Genomic DNA, 24,872 nt, shown 5'->3' with positions numbered 1-24,872 from the left:
GCGACTACCAGGCCAGCAGCTCCGTGAAGGCTCTTTCCGGGTTATCCGCATTCCATGCTGGATGGTCACCTTTTCTGTGAGTGTCTTTTCTTTCTGTTTTTTTTTTTTTTTTTTTTTTTTTTTGAAGCAACTTCTAGTTATGCTATTACTGGCCTGGAACTGTGTAGCTCAGGTGTCTTTGAACTCATGACTCTCCCACCTCAGCTTTCCAGTGGCTTTGTGACTGGGCTTTTTTTCAGATCTTGCTGCCGGTGCAAACTCTGTGGCACTATGGCTATCTGCAATTTGATGCCTGTGTGGCTGACTTTCCAGAGAAAGTCAGAATGGTGGGAGGCATTCTGAGATGGAGATCTGGCAAGCCTTAAGCTTCCAGGCTGCAGAGGTCCACAACTTGGCCGACATGAATTCAGTCTGAGCCCCTATTCCTCTTCCAGGTGCCACTCCCTAGTGGGGGCACGAGCAGTCCAAGCCGGGGTCGGGGTGAGGTGCGTCTGGAACTGGCTTTTGAATACCTCATGAGCAAGGACCGGCTACAGTGGGTCACCATCACCAGCCCACAGGTATGAGCCCACCCTCAGAGCTCTTACGGAGCCCTCAGGCCCCCAGGTGCAGGCTTGAAGGACTCGATGAATGGAGTCCATGTTGTACACCTGGGTGGGGACTGCGTCTCTTGTCAGACTGAGTCACCTTCTTACCCTCAGGCTATCATGATGAGCATCTGCCTGCAGTCCATGGTAGATGAGCTGATGGTGAAGAAATCTGGGGGCAGCATCAGGAAGGTAAGCAGCAGAGACTGAGCAGCTGAGTGGCTGTGCTCTCCTGGTTTGTCCTAGGAGTAAGGTTTCTCTCGGAAGGGGAAGTGGTTGGGCTCTGAAGTGAATTTTCTCTCTGTATCAGTACTTTGGGTCTGTTCTCAGATGCTGCGCCGGCGGGTGGGGGGCACCCTGAGACGTTCAGACAGCCAGCAAGCAGTGAAGTCCCCACCATTGCTTGTAAGTTAATGTCAGCTAGCCCTTGGCTCCCAGCTCAGCCTTGCCTTCCCGCTGCTCCTAAATCTAACTGTTCTGCCTCCTTCCCCCCAGGAGTCACCAGACGCCAGCCGGGAATCCATGGTCAAACTCTCAGTGAGTTCCAGGGTCGGTGAGGCTGACTGTAGGGCCTCTCGGGCTACCACCCTCTGACCCTCCTCCCACCTCTGTTACAGAGTAAACTGAGTGCTGTGAGCTTGCGGGGGATTGGCAGTCCCAGCACCGATGCCAGTGCCAGTGCCGTCCACGGCAATTTCGCCTTCGAGGGCATTGGAGATGAGGATCTGTAATCTCAGCTGCCTGGATGTCTGCCCTCTACCTGAGAGATTTATACAAACTTGCCCTGTGCCTATGCTCCCAAGTTAGGGGACTCTCTTCCTATTTCCTTCCCACTCCTCCTGTTCCTCTTGGCCAGGGGCCTCCTAACCATACCTTCCCTTTTCCCGGGCTGGCTACACAAAAGATCACTGTCTCTTTTTCAGAGCTGGTCCTTGATGCCAAATTAGCATTTAGTATTTTGCACAAAGTCCAAGAGACTGTGGCTACCTGCCTCAGAGAGGAGCTCTTTAATACTCCATGGGTTGTTTCTGGCTTCTGAGGAACTCTAGCACTCCATGAGTTGTTTCTGGCTTTTCAGGGCCTGGGCAAAGGGTGGGCAGAGGTCTGTGAATGGTCTGAGCAGCTCCCCATCATTAAACTCAGCCTGATTGCCGCCTACCTTTGGTTCCCTCTCACTGCCCCTGTCAGAAGGGGTAAGGCCTAAATAGTTGCCATTGCCAATTCAGCATAGACATGGCTCTGTTAGTGTTTCCTTTATTATAAAGCACTGAAATAAGTTAAAACAGTAAAAGGCTGGGCAGCTCCCAACCAGTTCATCCGTAGCCCCTGGGAAGGAGCAGTGGCGGTGAATTCAAGGCCCTAGTCACTTAGCCCATCTGGTACGTGAGCTAAGTAAGACAAGGCCCCCTGGCCTATATGGCCCCCTGACCATGGGATTCAGGCTGGTCCATATAGTGCCTAGTTAGTCTGTGTGGAGCCCCTGACCAGCGGGGGAGAAAGGGAAAGGTGGTTTCTAGTCCATTTGTATAAAATGCAGGAGGTGTAGGGCTAATTCCTAGAGCCCCAGGTAAAAGAACCCTAGTTCAAGGTGAGTCTGAATGAAGAGCCCTGCTACCAGTAGCACCCAGGGCTGCTGGACCCCGAGTGCTCAAAACAGAGGGTGGGCTATGAGGTGGGGCCCAGCCCTCAGGGGCAGAGAGACCAGGCCCTCCTGCTCCACCATGGCCATGCACCTTCTGATGACGCTTGTAGTTGTCCCAGTGGCCTGTGGTATAGGCGCAGGTGGCACATCGGAAGGGCTTCTCGCCCGTGTGTCGCAGCATGTGACGTTTGAGGTTCATGCTCTGGTTGCAGCTGTAGTTGCAAAGGCTACACCGAAAAGGTTTGTCACCAGAGTGGATGCGACCGTGACGCTTGAGGTTGGCCAGGTTGCCACAGGCATACGGACAGAGGGGGCACTTGTAGGGCTTTTCTCCTGTGTGGACGCGCTGGTGCCGTTTCAGGTTATCCAGATGGGCAGAGGCATATGGACAGCGGGCACAGCGGAAGGGTTTCTCACCACTGTGAGTCTTCATGTGCCGAGCCAGGTGGTTGGGGTAGTGAGTGGCAAAGGGGCATAAACTACAGGCAAAGCCTTTGTCACCAGGGCCCTGGGGTCCCCCACTGGCACCCCCTCCAGCCTCTCCTCGCATGCAGCGCCCACACATGGCAGCTCCCAACCTGCTGCCCTCACCCTCCTCCAGTTCCTGTCCACAGCCCCGGCAGGTCCAAGGGAACAGTAGCTCTGGCAGTGGTTCGGATCCAGTTCCACACAAGCTCTCCCCTTCACTCCGCAGCTGCCCACAGTCTGGCAGGAAACTGGCACCACCTGGTGGCACATGGAGACTCAAGTCTGGCAGGATCAGCGCATCTGTGGGAACAATGAGATATGGGCCATTAATCCAAGTATCCCTATCACTACCTACCCATGTCCCAAGACGCCTGGTGTTCTTTTTACCTTCTGATCGTCGGGGCATTGTCCCCTCCTGCTCTGTGGGACTGGGAGGCCGGGTTGGTCGTGGAGCACAGCATCGAAAGCCACAGGTTGGGCAGGGAGGAGTGGGAGGCCCTGTGTGGGTGCGCTGATGCCGCCTCAGGTTGCCCAGGCTGCTGCAGGCAAAGGGGCAGTGGGGACAGCGGTAGGGCTTCTCGCCAGTATGGGTGCGGGTATGTCGCGTCAGGTTGACGAGCTGGGCTGAGGCGTAGGGGCAGCGGCCACAGCGGAACGGCTTCTCCCCGCTGTGTGTCTGCATGTGCCGCTTCAGGTGGCTCGAGTAGTGGGACACGAAGGCGCAGAGCCGGCATGAGTACAGCAGCCGTGGGGGCAGCGGGGGCCCCCCACCCGGCCCTCCTGCCCCACAACACGGCCCCTCACCTGTCGGCCCCCCACACAGCTGACAGGCTGGGCCTGGCCTCTCACCCCTGGCCTCCCCTGGACCCCTGGCTGGCTCCTCAACTTCACTCTCTGCACTTAGTGCACGGCCGCCCCCAGACTCGTCATCACTCAGCCCATAGGGAAGTCCAGGTCTGGCCCCCTGAGAGTCTCCTGGTGAAACGTAGGAAAAAAACAAAACAACCTGTCATCATGGCTCAAGACTAGAGTTCCAAACTCTCATTTCTCACATGTAGCCCCACTCTCATTCTGCTTCATCCTTGATTTGGTCCTACCCTCTGAGCCTAATTACTAACACTAGCGTTGACATATCATTTTCAACAAATGGAAAATATCACGAACTTGAAAAAGGGTGCAGGCTGATGTGAAGCAACATTAATTCTTGAGATAAGAAAAAATATAAAGACCCCAAGATCTTTTTTTGTAAGCACTGGTTATGAATTGAAAGCCTTCCCAAGCAGGCGCAGTTTAGAGAAAGTGGGAACAATGTAGTGCAGACTACACAGGCAGATTCCTTTATGGATTTTCTCTGACTTTAAAAAATACCCCCAAAATAAAGGAAAGACTTAAGGATAGAAACTGAAACCTCAGTACAAAAGGGTCCGCTGCTACCGGTCAAAAAAAGTGTTTTAAGTGTAGCTTATTTACATAATTCCCTTGCATGAACCTCTTGAGGTGCACATAAGAAGAACTGGGACTACCCACCCTTGTATTCACACCACCTTTAGCCTGGACCCAGAACTTTACCTCAGCAAAATGCTGCTGCTGAGGGACCTTTAGGGAGTTCTAGGTTATAGAAAGTGGTGGTCTGGTCGCTGGCACCGCCTTCTAAAGGGCTTGAGTTACCAATTGCCACTAATCCTAAACCACGACCCTTAAACACACCTTCGGAGTCTCTCTCAAAGCCCATGAGCTGGTCGTTGTGGCCGTCACCTTCATCCTCTTCCTCTTCCTCTTCAAACTCCAGATCTTGGCCTAGTAGCAAATCGCTCTCCAACACCAGGGCCCCAGGACCTTCGTCGAAGGAATCTTCAGTATCCACTAAAGAGGGGAGGGTGCTTGTGGAATGTCCCTCCCGAGCAGTGCCCATAACCCCAACCAAGGAGCCAGCTGTGGTGAACTGCACTTGCCGTACTCGATGACCCTCAGCTTCCTTTACTACTCTGCTAAGGAGCGAAGATCCCAGATCATCCGCCCCTAAGCCTCAGGAGTCCCCCTCCACCCTGACCTGAGCCCACTCTACTGACCCCACCCCTGTTCCTCCCCGCTCAAGGCCCCTGACCCCTGACCTTTGACCCCCTCGCATTTCACGGGCTGTGGATGGCTTTGCTTCCTTCGGGGCATCGTGACCGGCTCCAGCCCGACGCGCCTCCGGCCCGAGGCCTCCCGGCCCCGCCCCTCCCAGTTCGGCCCAGCCGTCGGTCCTTGCTCTTAGGATCCACGAGCCGCCCCCATACACCGCTGCGGGCCCTGGGCAGCCCCTGGCCCCGGCCCCGGCGCCCAGCTCAGGTCGCTCCCGCCGCCGCCGCCGCTTCCATTCATGGAGCCCCCTACCCCCCTCCGAAGACCAGCTGGTACCTCCGTACCCGCTTCCGCTTCCGCCACCGCAGAGCGACACGGGACGCGTAGTTCATGGACTGTACAACGGGAGCGCAGCCGCAGCATGACCAGGAAGTGATTGTGATGCGCCGCTAGCCAACCAATCAGAAGATGGATGCGTAACCCGACCAGCCAGCCAGGAAAATGGTACCCTGCCCCCTCCGTATACGAACCAGGAAGTCGTGCCTGAAGGTGAACAGCGCCAGGATGGCGTCCAGCGGGCTGTTCGCTCAGGAGTTAAGACTCCCAGCTCCTGCTCCACACTCATTGCTCCCCTCCAGAGGCTGGGGACTCACACACAAGCACACAGCAACAGCCCCCCAAATGAGGCCAGGGTAGGAGAGTAAAAAAGGACACTATGAGCACGATTAGCTTTTGTTTGGCCTTTAGTCTGAAAAAGTGTTGCTTGAAAGTGTACAACAGAGAGTGGGTGCAAGCGGCTAGGGGTCACAGAGCCGCCAATAAAAAAGAATGTCCTTAAATAAAGTGTTCACAGAGTAAAAATCAGAACTAGCAGTCCTTCCCTCCAACACAACAGAGCACAGGCACAGAACCGACAGTCAATGAGCCCAAAGAGAGTAAAGAGGCTGGAGAGGGCAGTAGAGGCCCCCTGGCCGCCGCGTCCAAGGGGGGGGGGGCCCTCTTTGGAATGGGCTGAGGAAAGCCACCCAGCCCCCTGCACACCTCATACCCACTGCTAAGGCTAAAGGAAAAAGACAAAACTCAGTCTCAGGTCCAAGGGCTCAGAAAACAGTCCACGTGGGCAGGGTCCGGTTGACTGCTAGTCCCGCTTGGCCTTCTTTTTGTCACTGTTGTTCTCTTCAGCCCCCTCCGTGGGCAGTGCCTCCTCCAGTTTCCTCTTGCCACTCTCTGGTTGAAGCTCTACTGTGTTTCGGGGCTTGAAGCAAATGATGATGCACGTCATGTTGTCACAGCCTGTACCATCCCCAGAAGTGTCTGGCGCCAGGCACTGATCCAGCAGCTACGAAAAGGTTAAGGCAGTTTAGCCATGGGGTTTGAACACCTTCCCGGGAACCAAAGTACCACAAGAAGGTTTGTCCTTGCTAATACATGGTGGCAGGACAGAAGGAATGGGCAAATTATCACAAAGAAGAAACCTGTGAATTTCTGAGGCCCAAGGCTACATCAGGGAAATGAGGAAAGATCCAGCTTTTTAATCAAAGTCTTCTAGTGTGTACAGTGACCACTACTACTCCCAGCCTCTGCTCACACCTCAAGAGATGTGTCTGTGCAAACCAGGCGCCCTCCTCCAACTTTAGACTCACTTCTTCCACAATGGACGACAATAACCGAAGCTCCCCATTTTCATCACGTTGACTGATCTTTGATTGAATAAAGTCTACAACCTCCTGGCTGCTCATCACATTCCTGGGTCAAAAAACGACAGTCAGAATCTTTAATCCTACCAAAGAGAGGCAGGTAGGCATCAGTACTGATGTAGGCCAATGTCAACACCCGTGTAAATGCTCCTCGGCTTGAGTCAGTGCTCTTAAGAGATGAGCCATCTCTCCAGCCTAGGCTTGGTGGTGTTTTTGGTTTTTTTTTTTTTTTTTTTTTTTTTTTTTTCAAAAAAAAGCTTGGTGGTGTTTTTGGTTTTTTTTTTTTTTTTTTTTTTTTTTTTTTCCCGAGACAGGGTTTCTCTGTTTAGCCCTGGCTGTCCTGGAACTCACTGTAGACCAACAAGGCTGGCCTCGAACACAGAAATCCACCTCCCGAGTGCTGGGATTAAAGGCTGGCTCGGTGGTTTTAACTCACCGATAAGCCAGCCTTGAAGCTACCCTATTGCAGCTCCAAGCCTTACAGAAGCAATGTTGCACAAGGGAGTTTAAGGGTTCCACCAGTGCTCACCAGATGCCGTCACAAGCAATGACCATGAATTCATGGTCATCAGTGAGAGTCAGCACCTTGATGTCAGGAAGGGCAGAAATCATCTGCTCCTGGGGTGGCAGGTTTTTGTTTCTCTTGTAGAAGTGGTCCCCTGAAAAGTAAGAGCGGTGAGCAGTTTGAGTGATTCCCAGACTTGTATTAGAGGCAGGTCAAATTTTGAGTTTCATCTTTTCTAGTTTCAGATCTGCTCTCAGAACAAAGAGCTCATCTGCCTTTTTTAACATCCAGAACACAGGGCAAGTATAACTTTACCATTTCACAGAGGTGTTTAAGAACAAAGGAGGCATGAGCTTATTCTGAAGAGCACAGGTAGTTTGGGCCACGGACAAAACCCCAAGACTGCCCAGTTTTTTGGTCCTTACCAATGGCCCTGGAGAGGTTGAGGCCTCCATTGACTCGTCCATCCATGGTGACCTTGCCACCAGCATTCTTGATGCGCGCCAGCTCCACTTCATCCTCTGGTTTGTGGTCATAGGACATATCTAAAGCTTTGCCAGCCTCGGACACCACACAGCGAGAGTCTCCTGCATTGGCCACAATCAACTGCTTCCCTCTGATCAGAGCCACCACCGCTGTTGTGCCACTGTCAGAGCCAGGCTTAAAAGGAACAAGCGGAGCCTTGTGGAAGCTCCTTGGTAGGAGTGCACCCCTCTGACCCAACTATCTATGAGAGCTTTCACAACAGGAAGAGCTGTCCAGAGACAGCAGCATGCTCCCGTGCCCTTTCCAAGGCAAATCTATTCAGACTACCCTACTGCAGAGTTCCTACTGCAGAATTAATCCTACTGAGGATGAATTAAAGACTAAAACACCAAGGGGATATACTTCCAAAAATCCAACTCAGGAGACTTATACTTGTCCCTTGTCCTTTCCAAAGTCACTCATTCCCTCCCCCACACACCTCTTCTTTGCCTTCCATTCCAGGGACCATCATCTCTTCATCATCATCCTCTTCAGCTTCCTCTGTGTCATCCTCGTCTTCCTCGTTCTCTGCCTCCTCACTGCTGTAGCCGTCCTCGTCCTCACTACATTCCTACCAGGAAAATTCCAAGCTACTGAGACTGGGTATTGAGACTCCCCACTGCCTACCTTCCCCAACGCATACTCAAAGATATAACCAGTATCAATATTGTGAACATCTGAGGCCAGGGACAGGCTAGGGAAAGGATGACACACTGGCATTCTGAACTGGGCTCAGATATCATCAGCAAAGATGTTTGGACAATTTTCCCTGAGAAAGATCAAACAAGCCAGTCAAAACACCTTCCAGAGAATAAATTGTTGGAAAAAGGAGAAACCCAAATACCTAAAGTAATAAAACCACCTTCCTGTTCTCTAGGAGTCAGATCCCGAAAGGCCAGAACTAAATCACTCTGTTGTGCTAGAGAGATGGCTCAAAGGGCCGAGTCTGGTGCCCCATCCCTGAGGTTCAAGCCTCAGGACTCACGTGGGAGAAAGAGAAAGCTATCCCTCTCAAGTTGTCCTCCAGCCTCCACAAGCATGCCCTGGCATTCAGGTACACACACAACACAAAATAAAATACATGTTTATTTTTAAATTTTAAAGAAAAACCATTTTTCTTGAATATGAAAATCAACAAAAGAAAAGGTAAGGGTTAAAGGGACTTGTAATGGCAGAGACAATGTACTCAAAGGTGTGACCTCCAATACCTGAGTCTAGGAAGATGATTTAAGGTATGAGAAAGACGGGGGGAGATGGTCAGTTAGGCGCTTGCTGACAAGCCCAATAACCCAGGCCTCACATGAAAGAAGTAGGGAAGCCACGGCACTACACACGAACACACACACACACACACACTCTCACGAAATATAACAAAAACTTTAAAGTACCAAAGAGGCCCTCACAGCACCCTCAGTCCCGGCTGACCTCATAGCCCTTACCTCACTGTCGTCCTCTTCCTCCACCTCATCTGACTCATCTTCACTGTCCTCAAAGAACTTGGACTTAGCGACTCGAGGCAGCTTGTCAGGGGCCGAAGAGCAGGAAGGCCCAGCCTCACCAGGAGCAGTACCAGGCTCACCAATTTGGCCCGCCTCAGTCCCATGTTCTGAGTTGGAGGAAAAGCCCGTGTGGCCTTTGGCTGTGGGGCCATTTTCCTGGGAAGGAGTTCCCCTAGATGGGTCCTCAGGTCCAGCCTCCCCATTGAGGCCCTGGGGCCCTGGTTCATCGCCTGTCCCAGTTCCAGATTTGGTGTGGGGAGGGACCTTCTGACAGTTCTGCCCATATCGTGTCAGCAGCTCTTCAATAGTCATGGTAGCTTCTTCATGCAAAAGTGCAGCCTCCTCATTGTCCACTGCAGAGAAAGACTACGTCAGAGCCCCATCCCCGACCCTCACAGATCGGCCCCTCTGGATAACTCTGGAGGCTGAGCTTCCTCAATACCTTCCTCCTCTGAGGCTCCTCACTATTCAAGCCTGAGAAGAACAGTCCCTGGCTTCTTTCTCAATGGACTTTCCCTGGTCTTTTATTCCTTTCTTAGTCAGAAGAACAACAGTCACGCTTCCCCTTGCACCTCTCCTTTGTATTACTAAGTTGAAACTTTTACTTTGACTGAGGCCCAGAAAACCCAGGAGAAGGGCTAAGTTGTAATCTATGGCTCTCAAGCATAATGACTGCCCCAGTCCTGAAGGAAAACTCAGCACACACATAACGGGGACCAGGAAAACCACATCAGAGCAATAAAATCTATCACACGCAAAAATGCTTAGAGCTAAAGTTTTTTGTTTTTAAAGTAACAAAGGTTACTTCTCTTTATCATGACACACACACACACACACACACACACACACACACACACACACACACACACAGTGTAGGTGTAAGTTTTTTTGTTTTTAAAAGTTTTTCAAGATAGGGTTTGTCTGTGTAGTTCTAGCTGTCCTGGAACTTACTCTATAGACCAGGATGGTGTTGCACTCAAGAGATCTGCCTGCTTCTGCCCCCCTTATAGCCCATATAGGATTGTTTTCTTTTCTTATTTTATTTTTTACATCCTGACTGGTTTGCCATCCCTCCTCTCCCCCAGTACCTCTACCTATATCCACTCCCACTTCTCTTCAGAAAAGGGTAGGCATCCCAAACATAAACATGGCATATCTAGTTACAATAAGACTAGGCACCTCCCCTCTTATTAAGGCTGGATAAGGCAACTTGGTATGAAACTTGGTCCCAAAAGTTGGCCAGAGTCAGAGACAGCCCCTGCTCCCACTTTTAGAAATCCCACAAGACTAAGGTACTCAACCATAACATATATGCAGGGGGCCTAGGTCAGTCCTATGCAGACTCCCTGATAGTTGGTTCGGTCTCTGTGGGCTCCCATAAGCCAGTTTAGTTGATTCTTGCGGTGTCCTTTCATGAAGCCATCATTTCTCGGAACTGATAACCAATGCCCATTTCCTTCTAACACACTCACCATCATCCTCATCTGCTACTTTGTCTTTATCCTCCTCATCTTCAGTGGGTCTCCCTGCAATCTGGGCCAGTTCCTTAATGACTTCCTCTGTGGTCAGCTTGGCATCAATAGCCAAGAAGGCATCTTGTAAAGCCTGAATATAAGCAAAGTAGTATAAGACAACTACGGTGGATACAAATCAACTACCCAATACACCCAGCTCTAGGCACACAATGAGGATGCACATTCATGGGGGTCAATCATACCAAGACACACAGATAGATAAAGTAAGAGAACAAGGTAAGTCTAAAAATACCCAAGTGGGAAGAAGCCTCTTTGGGGTCTGAGGCATAGAACTCTTTAAGAAGAAATACAATAGATAAGCGATAGATAGAGTGCAAAGAGAAGCCAAAGGTTGGAAAACCAGGGAGAACCCTCCAAGTGGAGAATTAACAGTGTAGAAAGACAGACCTTCTGAAGCTTGCCTTCCTTGTAGGCCTTCTGATCTTTGATAATATCAGGAAGATATTTGGCACAGTACAAGGCAACCTCTTCCCCTAAAAGAAAGGTCTTATTAACAAAATAGTATGTCCTCACACGAGGACAGATGATGAGCCTGCACACCTGAGACCTAGCTACAGAACAACAGCAGAGTGTGACCCTGAAAACATTTCCCTATCATTCCTCGGAGTACATTAATAAAGTCCTTGACATTTTCTTACCCAGTATACTTAGTTCAATCGTGGGAAGTGGAAGAACAAAGAAGCCCTTTCTTGCCCATTAGCACGTCTGAGATTGGGGCCTTACACTGTTACCAGTATGATCTCCTAAAGTTACCTCCATGTCCATCGTAGACAGAAAACATGGCTGTCTCATTGTCCAGCTCGGGAATACAGTTGTGAGCATCCTAGAAGAAAGAACATAATCAGAATGACTCATTAAGTTCAAAAACTATTTCTCCTGTATTTCAGGACACAAGGTACTTTCATCTTTGTAGCATAACCCTTCTCTGACGGGTCAGACATGCACTATAGCTGCTTAGTAAACCTGACCCTTTGGAGCTACAGAAAGACTCAGAATGCAGGCTCTTTCGTTCTGTTTTGTTTTTGTTGTTTTGAAAGAGGGTTTCTCTGTGTAGCCCTGGCTATTCTGGAATTTACTTTGTAGACCAGACTGGCCTTGAATATACAGAGATCTGCCTGCCTTTGCCTCCTGAGTGCTGGGATTAAAGGCACGCACCACCACCCAGCCTAGAATTCAGGTTCTTTAAAGTTACTCCTGAGCCCAAATGATGGCTTAGAGTTAAGGTGCTCCCTGACAAGCCTATCTGCTTAAGTTTGACCCCAGTAGAAGGAAAGAACAAATTCCTACGTGCTGCCCTCTGACCACACGTTATTATGGCACATGAAGACCCTTCCTCCAAACTAAATAAGTAAATATATGCAATAAAAGATAAAGCTATTGGTGTGGTGGCGCACACCTTTAATCCCAGCACTTGGGAGGCAGAGGCAGGTGGATTTCTGTGTTCGAGGCCAGCGTGGTCTACCAAGTGAGTTCCAGGACAGCCAGGGCTATACAGAGAAACCCTGTCTCAAAAAAACAAAACAAAACAAAACAAAACAACAAACAAACAAAAAAGGAAAAAAGCACTGCAGCATCTTAACAAATTCTTCCTAAAGCTTAACTCAAGAAGCTATCCTCAGCTTAGAGAAATTAGATTTACAAGAGAATTCTCTTTACAACAAATTCAATTCCAACGGCACAGCACATCTGAAAGGAAGTTGGAAAAGGCCCTGGCCACACTAACATTTTTTCATTAAAAAGTTTGACTGTATTCTTCTAACAAATTTCTAATGCCTCAAACTAATTTTGCAAAGAGGGACAAAGTTCAAGCAAACCCGTTAAGTCTTTGGTAGATGTGTGCTGCAGCTTATTCTACCATACCCTGGAGACAACCCAAACTCCCTTCAGATACTCTTCAGACAATGGGCTAAATGCTAATCAACGCTGTACTTCGGTTACTTACCTTGTAGGGGTTAATTTCAATAATTTTCCTTTTTCTTTCAGGTATCAGCATTTAAAACTTTATATCAATATTGAGAATATCTGAATGTAGTAATTATTCTATTTGAGCTGAACTAAGTCTATGGAATAGTTCTTGGGTAAGAAAATAAATCATAAGGCAGGGAAGAAAGACATCAAAAAAGGATTTACCCCCTTCCCGGAAACAAACAGAATACCTTTTTGTCTCCTCTCCAGGACCTAGTTAAGTACCACAGGCCAAAGGCCTCTTCCAACACCTCCACTACAAGCCATGCTAGCTAGCCTCCCTTCCATCTAAGCCAGTGTTTATATTCCTAGACCTTCCTACTCTGTTTGTTTTAGCTTTTCCAGCCAAGGTTTCTCTGTGTAGCCCTGGCTGTTCTGAAATGCCACTCTGTAGACTAGGCTGTCCTCATACTCAGAGAGCCACCTGCCTTCGAAGGTGAGTTTTGGGATTAAAGGTGTGCATCACCATGACCAGCCTGCTTTGTTTTGTTTTTGAGACAGGATCCCGTTATGTGGCTATCCTCAAACTCAATGATTCTCCTCTCTCATTCCTGTAAGTGTTGGGAATCACAGGATAAGTCACTATACTTAGCCTTTTCCAAATACTTTTGATATGCAGTTGATAAAATCAGCTGATACAGAAGAGAGGGTATGCTGTACTACATGATCTTCTGACAACAACCTTATAGTGTGTGTGTCAACTTTATCATCTTTTATAATATGGAATAGCAAAAGTTTAACCACTTTATCACAGCACAGGGTGGTCACTAGGATAACACAAAACAAGTAAAAAGTCCATACTATCATTTGCTATGTAGATATTCTATATAGCATATTATATCAGTCTACATACTATTATTTGCTATGTAGATATTCTGCTCTGAAAGTTGGCACTTTTTTCTCACTTTTCTTGTTTGTCCTTTTTATTGAGAAGAAATACCCACAATAGATTCAGCTTCCTCTCACACCCAGGTCTCAGTTCTCAGAATTCTACATCACTTTTACTTTTCAGTGAGATTATTGATGTACGTTACTATTTGGAATTGTCCCACCTTCTCTAAGAACTTTAATTTCACTTACATCTTCAATCAGAATCTTTACTCTTGGCTCTTTGTCCTTTCTGAGCCACAGACAGGTATCTGACGCTATCTCTTGGCAATCTAGAAAAACTCACCCGACCCTGCATAACCGCCAGCTTCTTTCCTTAGCCCTGTACTAGAAACACTGAGTACTGTGGTTACAAAATGAGTGTGTTGACTGTAGCCACTACTTTTCATTTGGTGCGTGTGCGTGTTTATGCTCTGTACATAGCCAGTCTCAAGTCTTTCCCATACTGTTCAAGTTCTCAGTGCAATTGTTCTCTCATTCTTGGCTGACAGGTTAAACTCTTACATATTCCCTTACCAGAAAGACCCCAAGGTTCTCTCTACCTTTATCTAAACTTTCCTTTACGCCTCCAGTTCTTCTCTTTCTAGATTAGCATTTCCTCTTCAAGTCCTGACCTCAAACACTTCTCTGTCAAGCAGAAGCATATAAGAGCAATGCAAACAATCATTTTCTCTCTCCAAACTATGTCACAGTTTCAAGTTTTCTTTCTTTTTCTTTCTTTCTTTCTTTCTTTCTTTCTTTCTTTCTTTCTTTCTTTCTTTCTTTCTTTCTTTCCTTCCTTCCTTCCTTCCTTCCTTCCTTCCTTCCTTCCTTAAATATTTATTTATTTATTATATATAAGTACACTGTAGCTGTCTTCAGACACTCCAGGAGAGGGTGTCAGATCTTGTTACAGGTGGTTGTGAGCCACCATGTGGTTGCTGGGATTTGAACTCAGGACCTTTGGAGAGAAATCGGTGCTCTTAACCGCTAAGCCATCTCTCCAGCCCCTCAAGTTTTCTTAATTTAAAAAGAACAATACTTCTATACTTTCAACTGATTGTTCCCATAGGTCATCTCTTCTATCTTAATACTTCCATAAATAGGAACACAGAAGACTCATTAAAGAAATAATTCGGCTTCCTATCTTACATCTTCTTTAACATTGTTAGGTTTACTCATTTTATTTCTTATGTGTTTTGTTTGCATGTTTGTATATGTATCCTACATGTATGCTTGATGCTCAGAAGTCAGAAGGAGACATCGGATCCCCTGGAAGGAGGTTACAGATGGTTGTGAACCATCATGTAGGTACTGGGAAATCGAACCCAAATTCTCTGCAAGAGCAACAAGTGTTCTTACTTGACCTCTTAAATCATCTCCTTAGCCCTGGTCTTACTTCTTCCTGTGGAATTGTAACTGTCCCTGCCAACACTAATAGCAATCCCTCCTCACCTTCCTAGCTGCCTATCCTCCATCTATTAGAGGGCTGCTCAATTATCCGTGGTAGCTTTCATCACATTGTTCCTGCCTTACTTTGCTTTAAGGCACTCAGTCACCCTTACACACGAGAATAACCCAATCTCCTAATTCTAAAGCTATTTTCCAACCACTACACTTTTAACACACATGTTGCTTCCACTACCTAGCAAAGAATGTACAAACTCAATCTCTTCTCCTCTCCTTCTTCATAATACCACTCCCCATACTCACTACTCTTGTCTGTTGTACTCTACATCTCAGTGACTCTAAGAGGCCTTTCCCAACTACGCCAGTGCTCTAAACCTGCAGTCTTTCTTGCCTTTACCAATGATTGGACACTGAACAGATTCTATCTTACACTGTCATACAATGTTCCGTGAGAAAGAGAAGTCCTATGACCAAAGCCAGATTGTAAACCAGCATGCAAAAGCAAAGAAGACTGTCTTGAGTTCCCTTACTGCTCTGGGTCTAATACTACCACAATATAACAGACCCTCCATGCCTGCTTAGGACGGTGCTAAGGTTTGCTGTCCAGAGATGTATGTATATGTTCTAGGGAGGCTAGGCCCAGTACAGTAGTACTGAAGTAACAGACTTTAAATAAGACCTAGTAGAAGGGATTTAGGTAGAGGTTCCAACCTCATAAACAGAGTAAAGTTGGCTTTCCGGAATGGGTCAAGTCTGGTAGGGTGTATTACTTCCACGAGACCACTTAATCATGAAGAGAGAGACAGACAGTCTGAGTCATCTCTAGTCTCTTGCTTCCTACATCTTCACAACAAGTGATTTCTTGTACATGTACTCCTGCAAATGTACTCCTGACATTTGCCACATGGTTCTCAGCAGAGTGGCGCAAATTCATGCTTGAACCTCCAAATTTGTGAGCTGAAACTTTTCTTTATAAAGTACAATTTTTGTCAGAGCAATGCAAAACAGATTAACAAAGATGAAGTATTCCCAAATATCTAAGGACAACTACCTTAAAGATATCTTCTTCACTTACTGCATGACACCCAGAAATATAATTACTGTGATGTTTAGAAAAGATGACTCAGAATACACACAACATGAGTCACCTGAGTAAGGCTATTAAGCCTTGGTCTTAATAAGTCATATATCCAACAGCCCTTCTGACCTTCTAAACAGGTTCATGCACATTAATAAAGGGTTAATTAATTCTCTTCTGATGCTAGTCTCCTGACAGCTGTTCTGTTTTCAAATCAACCACTTACATTTATGATATATACATTTACCTAAATCCTTGTTAAGTCAAGATAAAAGATTCAATGGCAGTTAGGAAGGGAATTAATTATCTTTCTAATTAAAAAAAAAAAAAAAGCCAGCTGTGGTGGTATACACTATATAATCCCAGAATATGGGAGGTAAATCTGGAGAATCAACAATTAAAAGTTTAGTAGGGCAGTGGTAGTGCACGCCTTTAATCCCAGCACTTGGGAGGCAGAGCCAGGCAGATCTCTGTGAATTTGAGGCTAGCCTTGTCTACAGATTGAGTTCCGAGACAGCCAGAGCCACACAGAGAAACCCTGTCTGAAAAAATACCAAAAACCAAACCAAACCAAAAATAAGTAATATCCTCAACCATACAATGAGTTTGAGACCAGCCTAGACAACACCAGACCCTGCCTCAAATTACCAAACAAAAGGACCAGTCCATGGGTCCCACCCAGGAGGGAAGGAGAGAACTGACGCCCACAAGTTATCCTCTGACCTTTATATGCGCACTATGGTATGTGAATGGCTCTTCCCCCAACACACACATAAGAAATAAATGTAATAATAATAAACAAACCAAACAGCCCTAAAAAATAATGTAATATCATATAATTTTAAAATTAGGTGCATATAGGCTGAGAGACGGCTCAGTTGATAAAATGCCTACCATGCAATTAAGTCCTGATTCCCAGCACCCAGATAAAAGCCAGATAGTGCTGGGCTAAATGAGACCCTGTCTCAGAAAACAAAACGAAGTAGCTGGGCACCAGCATACATCTGTGATCCTATATCCCTGGGTGTGGGAATGGGAGGCAGAGATAGGTAGACCGCTGGAGTTCATCAGTGACATCTCAAAAAAATACGATGCCAGAGATTCAAGAAGACACAGGAAACCACCTGATGCCAATTTCTGGTTGCTACTCAAGTACATGCACCCATGGACACAACCACATAAGTAAGTAGGTATGACACACACAACACATTATATGCATATATTTGTTGAAGAATAAAAATTAAGTCAGGCTACACAGAGAAACTGGGTCTCGAAAAAACAAAACAACAAACAACAGAAGGCTGGCCTGAGATATGACTGCCTCTGCTCCCAGAATGCTGGTATTAAAGCCATGCAATATCATACCTTCCTCATTTCCTTTTTTTTTAATTTTTATTTTTTATGTTTTTTGAGACAGGGTTTCTCTGTGTAGCCCTGGCTGTCCTGGAACTCACTTTGTAGACCAGGCTGGCCTGGAACTCAGAAATCCGCCTGCCTCTGCCTCCCGAGTGCTGGGATTAAAGACCTTCCTCATTTCATTTAAAGGACTTGATAATCTTATCAACAGGGTGACCTGAATATCAGGATCTTTGTGGATTCCAAGAGACACTTGTACTAATTCTTCACAGGCAGATAAAGAGGCAGTATTTCGAACTCATTCTATGAGGCCCTATTATCCTCATACTAAAACCAAACAAACTAGTCACTTGGTGGTGGTACATGCTGTTAATCTTGGCACCCAGAAGGCAGAGGTAGGTAAATCTCTGTGAGTTCAAAGCTGGTCTAATCTACAAATTGAGTTCCAAGACTGCCAGGGCTCTGTAGAAAAATCCTCTCTCCAAAACCAAAAACAAACAAAAAACAAAACAACAACAAAACTCAACAAAATAGTAGCCAACAAAATCCAGCAACACTTCAAAAGGGCTATTTATACTTAATGACCAAAACAAAAACCAAAAAACCAAAAAACAAACAAACATATGCTAAATATAGCTAGACTTAGCATTCAAAATTAATGGCGTATGCCAAAGCCACATGGTTAGCTTAATAGATTTTTAAAAACATGAATAAAAGCATTTGACAGGGGTGGAGAGATAACTCAGTCATTAAGATCACTTATAGCTCTATCAGGACCCAAGTTCAAGTCCTCGCACCCACACACATTAGGCAACTTACAAATATCTATGATCCCTCCTGGACTCGATTCTGTGGGCAACTGCACATACACATCAAAAGACACAAAATAAAATTCTTACGTTAAAAAAAAAAAAAAGACAGTACTTTGTAACAAAAGTCTAGGACTTAACCAAATTAGGGGAAAAAGAACCTCCTCACGCTGATAAGAGCTTTTCTGTAAGGGACAGAGACAAAGCTCAGTGGCAGTATTCTCATAATACCAAAAACTTCAGTGGCCACAGGTTTTTCCTTACACACCGGGCAGTGGACAGAAAGTTCCTTAAACTCCTTCTCTATGTTCAATTAGTTTGCTAGTACAAATCACTAAATTCAGGAGAATATTTATAGTGAGTCCAGGGCTGGGCATCACTGAACTTTCTCAACCCACTGAGGCTCAGCTTTCATGCCCTCTGGTGATCACATTTTTCAAGAATCTCCATACATTCTACTGTAAGCCCCCCGAACCCCTTTGGTGTTATACAGGCACTGATTAATCAAATTGTTGGCCATTAACAGATCAGCCCCTCTACTGTCCCTGGAAGTTAAGGATGTGTGCTAAAAAGCCCTAACCATCTACTGCACATCACTTTTTCTTCTGACAAACCCTCAACCTAGAGAGACATAGGAGCTACCAGCCATCACTCAGTCCATTAGCACATAAAAAGACACCACTTTGATAAATTCAAGGACTTTAATATGACAGAAAATATGGGAAATAGGCAAATACACATTTCCTAATATCACTCATGCAATTCCATTCTTAGTATATGCCCAAGATATATTTCCACACAAAAAGTTGTATACATATGTAGGCAAATACGCAGATCTTAACATCTATTAGCAATGAAGAAATAAAATTAAGAGAAACATTATTCAGTTATTAAAAAGCCATGGAATGAGTCAGGATACATCAATGTCACTTTAAAAATATCATATATAGGAAGCTGGAAGAAATAGCTCACTGGTTAAAAGCATTGGTTATTCTTGCCGAACCAAAACCTGGATTTGGTTCCCAGCACCAACATGACCTCCCAGTGACTCAACTATCTGTAACTCCAGTTCCAGAGAATCCAACACTCTCTATAGACACCAGACAGTGCTGTGAGGGAGGATCAATGTCGTCTTCAGTAAGTTTGAGGTTATATAAGACCATTTCAATCAAAACAAAGAAATCATATTGAGAGTTTCCTATTCAACATGATATTCAATTCAAGATGTTCTTGTAAAAAAATTTAAGATGTATTTTTATATTATGTGTTATGGGCATTTTCCCTTTATTATCTGTGCATCACATGTGTACCAAGCAGGCCTGGAAGAGGCCTGGAGAAGGTGTAAGATCCCCTGAAACTGGAGTTACAGAAGGCTGTTGTTAGCCTCCATACCAGGGTCCTTTGGAAGAGCATCAAAGTTGTTCTTATCTGCTGAGGCATTATCTATTCAGTCCTTGAATAATCTTTTATGATGACCACTCAAAGATTCAAAACATATCAATACCAAATAGGGTCTGGTGATCCAAACCTGTAATCCTAGCACTCAGGAGGCAGAGATAGGATACCTGCAAGTTCCAGAACTGACAGGGCTACATAATAAATCCCTGTTTCCTACCCTCAGCTTCTCAAAAAGGCTGCAGAAATAACAGAAATAAGTAAAGGCACTTGCCACCAAGTCTGGACAACTTGAGCTCAATCCTAGGACCTCCATGGTAGAAACAGAAATGAAATTTCCATAAGCTGTCCTTTGAACTCCTCATGTGTGCTATAACACATACATATCCACACACAATGCTAAAAAAAATGCTAAAAAAAATAAGATAAAGAGTATTTAAGAGGAGGAAAGTAGAGCGGGGGTGGGGGGGGGGGGGGGGGGGGGGGGGGGTGGCGCACGCTTTTAATCCCAGCACTAGGGAGACAGAGGCAGGCGGATTTCTGAGTTCAAGGCCAGCCTGGTCTATAGAGTGAGTTCCAGGACAGCCAGGACTACACAGAGAAACCCTGTCTCGACCCCCCCCCCAACAAAACAAAACAAAACAAAACAACGAGGAAAGTATTAGAGAGATGGCTCAGCAGTTAAGAGCACTGGCTGCTCTTCCAGAGGTTCTGAGTTCAATTCTCAGCAACACATGGAGGTTCACAACCATCTATAAAGGGATCTGATGCCCTCTTCTGGCACCCAGGTATATATGCAGAAAGAGTACTCATTTAAAAAAAAAAAAAAAAAAAATGGAGAGATGGCTCAGTGGTTAAGAGCACTGACTGCTCTTCCAGAGGTCCTGAGTTCAATTTCCAGCAACCACATGGTGGCTCACAATCATCTGTAATGGGACTGATGCCCTCTTCTGGTGTGTCTGAAGACCGCTACAGTGTACTCATATACATTAAATAAATAGTATTTCTTTAAAAAGTTAAAAAAAAAACCTGTTTTCTTTCGGAGGAGTCTCCACATTCCTTTTCCTTTTAACAGTACATTGCGTTTAAACTGGACTTCTCATCAGCCACCAAAACCTCACAATTTTTGTTTGTTTCTCAGCACCTCCTCCTCCTTTTAACTCCACAGGATAGCTCAACAAGCTGGAGGATCTCTCTAAACCACAAAGAGGGGGGTATCACTACAGCATTCTGACAACCTCCCCGCCCTCCCCCAAATTCTAGTTCCACAGCAAGAGGGTTGGGAAGAATGAGACAGCAGGTATGAAATGCCAGCTTTTGGTGACTACTATCCACCCTTGGTTCAAGAGGGGGAGTAGAACAGGTTTAAAATTGTGTCAGACTTTTACTAACTTCTGTAAGGTAAACCAATACAGCCTTATCTGAATCCAGTCTTTAGAATCAAGCCAACAATGTAAATGGGCTTCATTAATTGGTAGAATTAAGTCTATTCCTTAGGAAAAGAGGAACCAAGACATAGCATAACTCTTCCCCACCTTTTTGGTCTACTGAACTATATACACTCTTAGATCAAGATCTTATTTTCTGAAAGATTCTTTTAAGAGACTAGAAACTTTAGTAACTTTCTTAAATTTGTAGTTTTGGGTTTTTTTTTGTTTTTGTTTTTGTTTTTTGGTTTTTTCGAGACAGGGTTCCTCTGTGTAGTCCTGGCTGTCCTGGAACTCACTTTGCAGACCAGGCTGGCCTCGAACTCAGAAATCCACCTGCCTCTGCCTCCCAAGTGCTGGGATTAAAGGCGTGTGCCACCACCGCCCATCCTAATTTTGTAGTTTTCTTAATTTTGTAGTTTCTCTATGTAGCCTTGGCTGTCCTGGAACTCACTCTGTAGACCAGGCTAGCCTCAAACTTAGAAAAATCCACCTGCCTCTGCCTCCCGAGTGCTGGGATTAGAGGCATGCGCCACCACTCCTGGTTTAGTAACTTTCTTACAATAGCAAAGATACTATGTAATACTCTGAAGGAGGACACAAACCTAGAAAGAAAGTTATCTCTGCAGCAGAAAAGGATCTGAAATAGTACTTCAAGATCAGGCATATTTACTCAAACAAAAGTAAATCCAGGAATAGAACAGCAGGAAGGCTTTAATGCTCAAACATTGCCTTTTAGAGGGAAGAGTATGGTCTCAAGAACAGTTGAGAAAACTGAAGTAGATATTTAATCACCAATGGAGGAACCAAAAAAAGAAATGCTTAACAGAGAAGTAAAAATCACAGAATTCATAGATCTGAAAACACTCAAGAAACTCAATTCATAAAGAAAATTAGAAAGAGTTCCCCCAAAAGTGGAAAAACCATTTCATTCCACATAAATGGAAATTAAGAAACAAGAAACTTTTAAAGTCTATGAGATGTGAATAAAAGAACCCCATAGCCTAACCCAAACACCAGCCAGACTAACATTATGGCTTTCCTTCCACCACCACCCTCCCCACCCCCACTCCACTTGAGAGAACTAGGTATCAGCAGAGGTCAGAAGAAGGCACGGGATTCAGTGGAGCTGGAAACACAGGTTGTTGTAACCTTGACGTGGGCACTGAGAATCACATTCTGGTCCCCTGTAAGAACAACAAGTGCTCTTAGCACTGAGCCACCCCCAAGGCTTTCCTTCTGAAGCTATACTCATGATTCTCTAACTTTACCCAGTCAATACTACAGCATGCCACTGAGAAATATGAAAGCTGTGCTTCAGTTTGACACCTATAAGAACAGAACCTATTGTCTTGAACACCTTAATACAATTCTTTGTATCAAGGTACAAGTACCCTAATCTTTCTAGGCCTCAATTTCCAAGCAGTCAAATGTGCTCGGTGGTGGCGGTACACGCCTTTAATCCCAGCACTTGGGAGGCAGAGGCAGGTGGATTTCTGAGTTCGAGGCCAGCCTGGTCTACAGAGTGAGTTCCAGGACAGCCAGGACTACACAGAGAAACCCTGTCTCGAAATAAAAAAAAAAAAAAAAACAAAAAAAAAACACCAAGCAGTCAAATGTGGGCACTGAGCCAAATAAATAGGACCCTCTCCTTGCTGAAACTGTTCATCTAGATGCTGGATCTAGATAATGCTAGAGCCATAATCAAAAGCTGGTGAGAATAAATTTTGAGTCTAAGAACAAACCATTTAGGTTTACACTGTCATTCCAGAGCTAACCACAGGGAGGAGCGAGGGAATCTGAGGAAAAAAAAAAAAAAGGGAAACTATTTGGCTTGTTACCTGTAGCCCACCTACTAAGTGGATAAACCCTCGATTCCAGACATAATTAGAACATTTCACTAGTCCTTCTACCTAGACTTCGCACAAAATTTCTCAAAGACACCTATTCCCTGTTCATTGTAGTTTCACATCCATTTGCTCAACACTGTCAATCCAAATGATTGCTTTCCCTTTCATCCAAAGTGTATTTTTCTTTAAAAAAAAAAAAAGTTATTCGTAGACGGTAACAAAAAAAGATTGATGAAAAGACTGAAAATCGAGTAAACTAAATTATATGCAGAGGAAAATGACAACTAAGTTTTAAAGAAATCGAGTAAAAAAAAATTACAAGCATATTTTAAAAAATAAAAATAAAAGCAAGTCTAGTGATAGACACAATTCCTTTCCTAAAGGTCGTAAAAGGCTTCGAAAAGAATACGAACGAGTGACAATTCTCGAAGGTCAAGCAGGGCTTCTGAAATTAACATGAGGTGTCTAAGGCTAAAAGCAACTGAGGGTTAAGACTGGAAAGCACATTATTACCCGGGCTCCTTTTCGCCATCAAGTCTGTAGCCCCAAGAGGCCTGCCACATTACATATTTGAAGAATAAAAACGAACCAGTCATTCACATCTATTCGACCAATAAGCGAACAAATAGCGAGTCTTCCCTCTTCCCTCGGACAACTACACCCCATGCCGCTGGAAAAGCAGGAGGGCTGGGCTGGCACCAGAGGATGGCGCGAAGGCACGGAGAGACAGCGGCCAGTAGGCGGAAGGTGCCTCTTCTCACATGGCAGGGCTCCCGCAGCCACTAGCCATCGCCACTAGCCATCGGGCCGCGGTCCCCAAGCTCTAGCTGCTCCCTCTCCGCCCGGATCCCGCGCTCGCCGCCGCCTCCCGCACCGTGGCCGCAGGCTCTCGTCAGGGACCCTTGCTTGAGGAGACCCCCATCCCCCTCGCTCCCTTTCTCTGTCAGGTCCCTGCCATGCAGTGGCCAGCCGCTGGGGCCCTGTCTCACCTCCATGGAGACGCGCCAGCCTTGCATGGCGGAGAAGCCGTAGGGCAGCGGGAGCCGCGGGGCGCCAACCCCGTCCCCGGAGCACTTCACCGTGTTGGGCTGAGAGAGGTAGGCACCCATGGCGGCGGACGGCTGGCTGCCTGAGGGACAGGTAAGCGGGACGCGACCCTTGCCGGCGCCGGAGCCGGGGCCCCTGGGGGCGCGCGTGGCAAGGAGCGGGCCCGGCTGCGCAGGCGACGCAAGGTGCCGGCGAAAGGCGCGAGGCCGGCTAGGAGGCGGTAACGGGACGGGAGCGGGGAGAGGGCGGAAGCGGAAACCGCGCTGCTCCAGGCCCCGCCCTACTGGCGCGGAGAGCCGCTGCGGGCGGTCATTTCCTTAGCAACTCGCCCCGCCCTCGGGGACAACGGCCCGCCCAACCGCCGCTCCCGCGAGACTGATTGCCACGCCCACCAACGGCCCGGGCTGGAGGGAGCTGTGGGGACGTGGGCCATCTCCACGCTGACCGTGCTTTACCGCGGGTCTCTGGCCTCAGCAGCTTTGCCTGAAGTCTCTGTTGTCTGGGGCTTCCAGCGGGGTCCTGCGGTTTTGTCAGCGCTGTCCCTCCCTCTCTCCCTCCACACGCCCTCAGATTCCGACACACCCCGCCGGATTCGGTTCAATTAAAGTTGACGAGCGTTTGTTGTGCGCTTCCGCGGTCTTTGGACAGGCTCTGTACTGACAAAGGAAACCTGAGACCTAGGTCTGTGGGAAAATCTCAATTAATACAGGGTAGAAACTGCTTGGTGCAGTGCTGGGTGAGGCGAGAGCAAAGAGCTGCTTATCGCCAATGGTAGATTTTTTTTTTTAAAGATTTATTATATGTAAGTACACTGTAGCTGTCTTCAGACACACCAGAAGAGGGCATCAGATCTCATTACGGATGGTTATGAGCCACCATGTGGTTGCTGGGAATTGAACTCAGGACCTCTGGAAGAGCAGTCAGTGCTCTTAACCGCTAAGCCATCTCTCCAGCCCCTAACCAATGGTAAATTTAAGACCCTCGGAGAAGGTGCCTGGGGGTGGCGTTTAGCCACGGGAGAAGGGAATACGTTTACAAGGCTGGAGGACTGAGGAAAGTGTAAACTTTATTGGGCTGGCTTATTGAGGAAGCTGGCTGGCCTCTTTGTGGAGAGAGATTCTAAGTAGCAACAGATCCAGCAATGGC

The 24,872-nt window shown here is 46.5% G+C and overlaps 3 protein-coding genes across 3 annotated transcripts in view; 1 reads left to right on the top strand and 2 right to left on the bottom strand.

The window, feature by feature from the left end:
* Snx17 (sorting nexin 17) overlaps positions 1 to 1,745 on the top strand; it is a 6,407-nt gene extending 4,662 nt beyond the window's left edge. Inside the window, exons 11-15 of the mRNA XM_021201391.2 lie at positions 435 to 560; positions 702 to 779; positions 918 to 992; positions 1,083 to 1,124; positions 1,205 to 1,745. Of these exons, the coding sequence (XP_021057050.1) occupies positions 435 to 560; positions 702 to 779; positions 918 to 992; positions 1,083 to 1,124; positions 1,205 to 1,318 (435 nt within the window). The 3' untranslated portion in view covers positions 1,319 to 1,745. The remainder of the gene's footprint in view (positions 1 to 434; positions 561 to 701; positions 780 to 917; positions 993 to 1,082; positions 1,125 to 1,204) is intronic.
* Positions 1,746 to 1,825: 80 nt separating this feature from the next.
* Znf513 (zinc finger protein 513) lies at positions 1,826 to 5,125 on the bottom strand. The gene is made up of 4 exons (XM_021201390.1): positions 4,809 to 5,125; positions 4,405 to 4,560; positions 3,085 to 3,672; positions 1,826 to 2,997 (listed from the first exon to the last, which is right to left on the bottom strand). Exons 1-4 carry the CDS (start codon positions 4,861 to 4,863, stop codon positions 2,171 to 2,173), a joined length of 1,626 nt encoding a protein of 541 aa, XP_021057049.1. The 5' UTR covers positions 4,864 to 5,125; the 3' UTR covers positions 1,826 to 2,170.
* Positions 5,126 to 5,482: 357 nt separating this feature from the next.
* Ppm1g (protein phosphatase, Mg2+/Mn2+ dependent 1G) lies at positions 5,483 to 24,035 on the bottom strand. Its single transcript, XM_021201658.2, has 10 exons — positions 23,669 to 24,035; positions 11,276 to 11,345; positions 10,910 to 10,995; positions 10,460 to 10,592; positions 8,928 to 9,340; positions 7,928 to 8,059; positions 7,389 to 7,623; positions 6,988 to 7,117; positions 6,405 to 6,507; positions 5,483 to 6,100 (listed from the first exon to the last, which is right to left on the bottom strand). Exons 1-10 carry the CDS (start codon positions 23,786 to 23,788, stop codon positions 5,900 to 5,902), a joined length of 1,623 nt encoding a protein of 540 aa, XP_021057317.1. The 5' UTR covers positions 23,789 to 24,035; the 3' UTR covers positions 5,483 to 5,899.
* Between the last annotated feature and the right edge of the window lie 837 nt (positions 24,036 to 24,872).

This window comes from Mus pahari, chromosome 7 (genome assembly GCF_900095145.1).
Source record: "Mus pahari chromosome 7, PAHARI_EIJ_v1.1, whole genome shotgun sequence".
NCBI lineage: Eukaryota > Metazoa > Chordata > Mammalia > Rodentia > Muridae > Mus > Mus pahari.
The sequence above is the reverse complement of the archived record's forward strand: the minus strand, read 5'-3'. Positions and strand labels throughout refer to the sequence as shown.